This window comes from Gasterosteus aculeatus, chromosome 15 (genome assembly GCF_964276395.1).
Source record: "Gasterosteus aculeatus chromosome 15, fGasAcu3.hap1.1, whole genome shotgun sequence".
NCBI classification, from domain to species: domain Eukaryota; kingdom Metazoa; phylum Chordata; class Actinopteri; order Perciformes; family Gasterosteidae; genus Gasterosteus; species Gasterosteus aculeatus.
Window position 1 is genome coordinate 8,226,713 of NC_135703.1, and position 6,995 is coordinate 8,233,707.

At 43.2% G+C, this 6,995-nt stretch overlaps 1 protein-coding gene across 9 annotated transcripts; it reads right to left on the minus strand.

Moving 5' to 3' along the window:
* Window positions 1–250: 250 nt before the first annotated feature.
* Window positions 251–6,609, minus strand: mtfr1l (mitochondrial fission regulator 1-like). Of its 9 annotated transcripts, none has more exons than XM_078089989.1 (8): window positions 6,398–6,609; window positions 5,551–5,671; window positions 5,280–5,366; window positions 5,034–5,143; window positions 4,505–4,716; window positions 3,540–3,915; window positions 3,211–3,372; window positions 251–2,031 (listed from the first exon to the last, which is right to left on the minus strand). In XM_078089989.1, the coding sequence occupies exons 2-7, from the start codon at window positions 5,563–5,565 to the stop codon at window positions 3,255–3,257; spliced, it is 918 nt and encodes a 305-aa protein (XP_077946115.1). In that variant the 5' UTR covers window positions 5,566–5,671; window positions 6,398–6,609; the 3' UTR covers window positions 251–2,031; window positions 3,211–3,254. The 9 variants fall into 9 exon arrangements, with proteins under 9 accessions (XP_077946115.1, XP_040055718.1, XP_040055715.1 ...); XM_040199784.2 differs by having other exon boundaries at window positions 6,453–6,601; XM_040199781.2 differs by having other exon boundaries at window positions 5,280–5,387; window positions 6,453–6,601.
* Between the last annotated feature and the right edge of the window lie 386 nt (window positions 6,610–6,995).

A 6,995-nucleotide genomic window follows, 5' to 3' on the forward strand; every position in this document is an offset into this window, starting at 1 on the left:
TTAAGTCAATGTAAAAGCTTTTATCTGCATTAAGGACCAAACCTACTGCTTTCATTTAATACATCTGATGGATCTATAGATGTTTGTGTCATTGTGTTTGGTACGTTTGCACAAGTTTACCACGGTTGCTCAGTGTCTCAATTATATTATAGAAACCCACATTTTCCATTTTGGTCGACCTCCAGCGCCCTCATGTGGTGAACGCTGGCACTGCAGAAACATGAACTCTTCCCAAAGACAAAACAGTCAGTTTTAAAACATCAGCCAATCTTTATTTACAAGTCCTTATGACAATAAAATAAACATACATATGGTGGTGGTGGGTTCCGTCCTGAACGCAAGTAAAAACCAACATTTTAAGTTGAAAACTGCGTTAAATCCTCAACTAAATTCTCCACTCGATAAGTTAGCAGGACTAGTGAAGCAGTTGGCAGAGTATGCTGTGTAAGGTTCATCATCTTAGGTAAAGACACACGATTAATATATTTAAACTTGCATATAGTAGTTTTTCCTCATTCAGTCATTTTATACTTCACTCTGTTCAAAGAGGAAACGTATAACTACCGAGACAAATCTCCCAGGACAAGTTGACGGGCAACTCTAGCAGGACAGAACATAAGTTAACACACACACTCCACTTTCCACACTGCAAAACGACACTCCGTCATGCAGGCATTAACGTGTCAGGAAAAAAAGACGAGTGATATGTGGAGGTAAAACTGACTTAAGGGAAAGCGTTTCCTGGTTGGGGGGTGTTTCAATCAAATATTCAGCATTCCCACCCACCCACCCACCCACCCACCCACCCACACACCCACACACCCACACACACACACACACACACACACACACACACACACACACACACACACACACACACACACACACACACACACACGCACACACGCACGCACACGGTACGTTGGTGAGAGGTAAATATGGGAATCGTAATGCGGATGAGGATGGAGGACACATTTAGATAAGGGCAGGCAAAGAGGGCTGGGCTGATTAACCAAACCCATGGCACTTAGACCAATAAGGGAGTAAAATCAGACAACAGATCCGAGGTAAAGCACAGACAAGAATATCCATCGCCATCGTCGATGCTTTTACTCGTGGCTTTGACAACACTCTGCATACAGAATGTGATATAATGTCGGCTCATAAAAAAAGGTGGTTTTGGGCAGAACAATGTACACCAGGTGGCAAACAAAAATGTGTGTCTAAAGAAATCTGCTTGTGTCCGTCATTCTCTTTACTGGAAACACGCATGACTACAAACAGCGATGGGTTTCATGCACACATTTGCTTGTTTTTTTTTACGTCGCACTTCACTCTTTTATATTCGCATTTCAGTTTGGGTTTTCAAAAGGTCCTGTAGTTCTGTGACTATTAATATATATATTAATCACAAAAAAGAGGACAGGCATGAGAGGTGCAATGGAGCAAGCAACAGCATGTACACAATGCTGTGCACATTTGTAAACACCTGTAATGCAAATAACAGCAAAAATCTGAAGTTTCCCACACACACAGACACAGTACATTTCTGATCACTTTGTCATTTGTAGATAAAACTGTTAGAGGGCTTCCTGACACTGAAAAAACAAAAATGTTTATTTGAGACTAAATGAAGAATTTATAAAAAAAATAACTGTTCGTAACGGGATGAATAAAGCACATTTTAAAAAGGGACATTCCTGTTTTAAGTCATGTTTGTTTGGAAATCAGGCCCTCCACCGTGTCCTTTAACAAAATTAAAAAAAAGTTGCCCAGACATAATAAGTTTCTGGAAAGAAGTCTGTTGAGAACTTACTCAAAATAAATGCAGCACCAAAGTCCTTTTTCCAGAGAAAAACTAACTGGATGCAATATGGGATTATTGTTAGAGTTAAGAGTTGGAAGATCTTCCTCACAGATACTGAATGTCTGAGACAGAGGGGCTTCGTTCCACCTCCGGCCGACAGCTATTGCTTTGGGCCTGAGGAGCAAAGTCGTGGATCCACGGGTACATATTCCACAGGCAAAGGCCTGAAATAATGAGAAAATAAACAACGACAACTAATAACTAGGGGTGTAACGATTCATCCACTGAATCAATTAATCGATTTATATTCCTGCGATCCAACTGAATCGATCTGTGCTCCACAAATCGGCATTCCGGACGACATATATCGATTACAAATCGATTGAAATGGTACATAATCGATTGTATCGATACTGCACATTGGATTTAAGCACAAAAACGGTATGGATGTGTGTTTGTTCGTTTGTTTTTTAGCACTTTAGACACGTTAAACGTTACTCGATTCAGTCTGCCTGTCTGTGACGTCATCAGTACGCAGCGGCAGCCGCGCGAAACTCGGAACAACAACAAAACACAGCGTGGAGGAGACGACTGCGAGCAAGATATTTACAAACCAACTTATCGATCCAGCGTGTGGAAACATTTTGGCTTTTGCAAACACGGAGGTGTTCTAAATAAGTCGGTCGCTGTTTGTAGAATATGTAGAAGACAAATAAAAACCACGGAAACACGCCGAATCTTTCCGGCCATCTACTAAGGCGCCGCGCGGGATTAAACAACGCCGACAGTCAGGCACCTCTAGCAGCGATACCGCTGCAGCAGCAGGTAACTCCAGCTCTGCAGACTCCTCAGGCCTCGCCAGCACCAAACTCAACATCACAGTAACAATTGTAAAGTTTATCTGTAAAGACATGCGACCCTACAATGTGGTTGAAAATCCGGGGTTCTGTGAATTGGTCCAAACATTGTGTAATTATTGTGTAATGTTTACATTGAAAATGGCACTTGATTCAAATAAAAAGGTTAATACATTTGCCATCAATTGTTGTTTATAATATCCATAATTAATTTAAACCTGATTTCCTCACAAGAAACAACAGGGATCTCGGAACCTTTGCCTGCACTGTCCAGTAAAGTTACTGAATCGATTTCAAGTCACTGAATCGAACCGTTCTAAATGAACCCAGATCGTCCATGAATCGAATCGGCAACCATGAATCGCGATTTGAATCGAGTCGTTGTTAAAATGAATCGTTACACCCCTACTAAGAACACACAAGTGAGCTAAAACATTCTGCCACTGAACGCATCCCCCCCAATGATAACCTACCACATGTGTCCAGGAGCTCATCATACCAAATATAAAAAAACCTAAATGCTTTTTAGAACCCTTCATGACTTACATGGAGCAGCAGGATCGGGTATTGATGATGAACACGTAATCAGGCTACTTCCGTTTCACAGCTTCCGTATCTTCTTCCTTCAGGACAAACTTTTTTCTCAGAACTTCTGAAATTAGAGAAGCGGAGTCCTCCTCTCTGAGGGACGTACAGCCTCTGTTGTACCTGCAATGACACAGCGTGTATACGATGTAATACTCACGACATTTGTGCATATAAACAATAAATCAAACAGGCCGTTTTAGTGAATAGGCGTATTTGAGTAGAAGACAGAAACCACTCGCTGACCTTAGACGAAGACAAACACATGAAGTCCAGCTGCCAACTCGTACCTGTCTTTGCTCATCTTCATGCGGTTCATGTCCTTCAGGATGTCCATAACATCAGCAAAGCTGGTCGATTTCGATAGAGACACTGTATCCTCCTCCGCCTCCCGGAACTCCATGCTGGGTCTGTCCAGATCAAAGGTCGCTGATGCCGTCATGGAAACGGGCGGAAGGGGGTCAGGGACCAGCTCTGACACCACAGAGACCACATCTCCTTCTTCTTCCTCTTCCTCTTCTTCCTCCTCCTCTGTGACATCACTGATGACAAAGGAAGCGGCAGCTGTAGCGGCCGGCTGATAGGGCGCCGTCTCGAAAGGCGCCATGGAGAAGCTCATACTTGTGTCGTCAGGGGAGAGCAGGTCAGGGGTCACGGGGTTGGAGTCTGAAAAAAAGAAAAGAACCAGAACGGGGAAGAAATAACAGTCTGGAGCAGTTTAATGAGGCTTGGGTTGGACAGTGGTGAAAGAAAGAGGCAGAGCCGATATAAATTTTAGAAGCACACAGTTCAGATGCCATTTCTAATGTATATTTCTGGCCTGAGCTATTGTAGCATTATGTGGATCTCCTCCGCAATTATATCTGGAGTAGAGTGCTTTGGGAGAGTCTACACTGCCATCAATCACATTTCAGCAGTAATGTGCTTTCTTCATGAGGCAAGCACCCATTCTTGGTTTCCTCACCTAAAAGCCTGAATGCTTCTGGGATCCTATTACCTACCTCGAAGCCTGGCTGTATAATTTAAGGAGAATCAGGGCAACTGAAGGCAACAAAGACAGTATGTCAGCGGTGAAACATTCAACACTATTATGAGCAGCTTTACGAATCCTAGTGTGAAGTATGAATAAAGAATGTCAAGTTACGTAAAAAACAGTTCTCAAGTCCGTCTTTGATCACTTAAAATCAAAGATCACGACCTACAGTGGACAAGTCTATATTGTGGGCAAACTTTAATTGCTGCCTTGGTTGCCTACCAGAATCGCTTGCCACAATCTTGGCGATCTGTGCGCGCAGCCTGCTGAGCTCGTCTTGCAGGGCAGTGGTACGGTTCATGGCCGTCACCCCAGGCTTCCTAAGCCCCTCCACCCTTTTGCCCTCACGGCGGAAGTTGGGTACAGACGAGTTCCTGTGGAGCACCAGGAGAGGCGTGGGCCGCCATTCGTGTTTCAGAGGTCGATTGTCACTCCTGAGAAGAGAAGAAGGCGATAAGTGTTGCTGAACAGTAATCTCACGTCTCTTTCATTTGACAGACTTTGCAGTAAACACTCTATTAGTAATGAATACTTTAATAACGGTTTATTACAATTGCAACCCGATCTTATAACACTAGAAGAATACATATCTTTGGTAAATGTTCAGTTTTTACTGCAAAAATCAGCTTATACAGTTTCTTTAGACTGTGAAAGTGCACTTATTAAGGTGGAAGCTGCAGATATTGATCAGTGACTTGGCTGTACTCCATAACCTTACTGGTTGTGTCTTAGGGCGTCAGTGGATATTTACCGCACTCGGGCATACGTCTCTTCTTCATCTGCAACAATCCAGGCTATGTCGGCCAAGGTAGGCACGATGGGGCCATCTCTAGGCCGAAGACTGGGCATGCCCGGTAGTTCCTGATGCACAAGAACAACAGCCAGTTAATGTTGCATTTACAAGCGTCTCTATTATTAAAAAAGACAAATAAATCAATAGGTTAAAAATGAACTAACTGAATGAAAAAATTACATGCAGGACTTGTTGGATATTTACCTGGAAGCATGCTCTCTGTGGAGGTCTAAGCGGAAGAGTGGAACCTATTCTCCTCACAACACTACGGGTGGATCCATGAGGCTTATTCTGCCAGATAGGAATAACTTCCTGTAAAGCACATATTTTCAAACGGTCGCTCTACAAAGTGTTGTACTTGAATGTCAGTCTCTCAGTCTAGCATTTGCATACTTGCACAGTCACGTGTGAGAAAGGCAGTGTTAAGTGAAACAGTGTTAACAGACATCATTAACAGCAAAGCAATCAAACTTACTGCATCCGTTTCCATGGTGACGGTCTATCAGTTTCATTCACTGGGAAGGTGCACACCAATGCCCGGTGCTTGTAGCGGCTGAGATGGAGCAGTTCAGTGGACGGATGCCATGGCACATCGACTGCCAGGAGATAAATTATTATTACATTAGTTTGAGCATCTGTTAAGAGACACAAGCAGGAGGCGGACACTGCAGTATTTGACACACAAACGAGTAAATAGCTTAGTATGATTAGAAGCAGGAAAACGTAGTGATTATTTTCATGATTGATGATCATACTTTGATAGAAACAAGTAGGCTATCGACGACGGAAGCCATTAGATACAAAAAGCATGAGAATGATGGGTCTCAACAAAACATTCAACGATTCTTGTGTTTTACTTTAGAGGCTAAACAACTACAAAAACTTTCAAAGACACTAAATGATTAACGCTAGGGAATAAAGTGATTTTCAAAAGTACAGTGTTGGCGCCATCGGTGCTGGTCATACATGAATTAAAGATGTTAAACAACAGGGTGAGGATCACCATTGCTAATATAAGCTAGCTGACTAGCTAACTAACTAACTAACCGCTTAACATGAACGCTACATGTTAAACAGCTAACGTTAGCTTTCATTGTGTCGACGCTGCGTCTACTGGCCGTTTTCACCAAAGACGCCGGTGATGGAGAATGACGATCGTCAGAAAAATAGCTCGGGTCGCGTAGTTTTCCTTATAGCTTTGCTCAGTGAGCGGGTAGCTAACGCTACGGGCATCCGCCACTGAGTGACCGTCAGTTAGCTTTAGCAGCAGCACCAAGGGCCCCCCGGTTGACCCTCAACGTACACTAACGCTAACTTCCCACCGTGTCGGCCTTCCCTTCGCGGAGATGCAATCACCGCCGCAAGCGCGTAATTTACGGTAGATTACGCCAATAAGTCGGAACGTTAACGCGGGTTAATTATTCACGAGCAGCCGCTTCTCCTCTTTCGTCTTGCGGCTTGGAGATGTGTGTTTTTCCTCTTTAGGCCGGAAAACCCGTGCCTTTCTTCCCCGTGATTTGATTGGCTGGAGCCCCGTCAGTTTTTTCTTTCTTTATTCGGAACCAGTGCACGAGCGCCCCCAGAGGCGGACATGAGGAGATGCTGCATAATGAATGCCATTTAACTTAAAAATGTGTTATTGTGGTCAAACGGTGGGATGAAATCTCGCCCTCATTTTTTGTTTTGTTTACATAATTATATATTTATAAATAAAAAAATAATTATACACAACAATGTAGACAGCACAAAATGAAATATCCATTGAACCCCTCCACAACAGCACGAGATTCTCAAAATATGACTATCTCTATTTCTATGCTTGTAAAGGCTCTGTTGTTCTGTGTGGCACTAGAGCAGTAGAGGGCAAGATAGTAGTCTTTGTTGGGGAACAACAAGGGACATCACATGAGACAAACAATG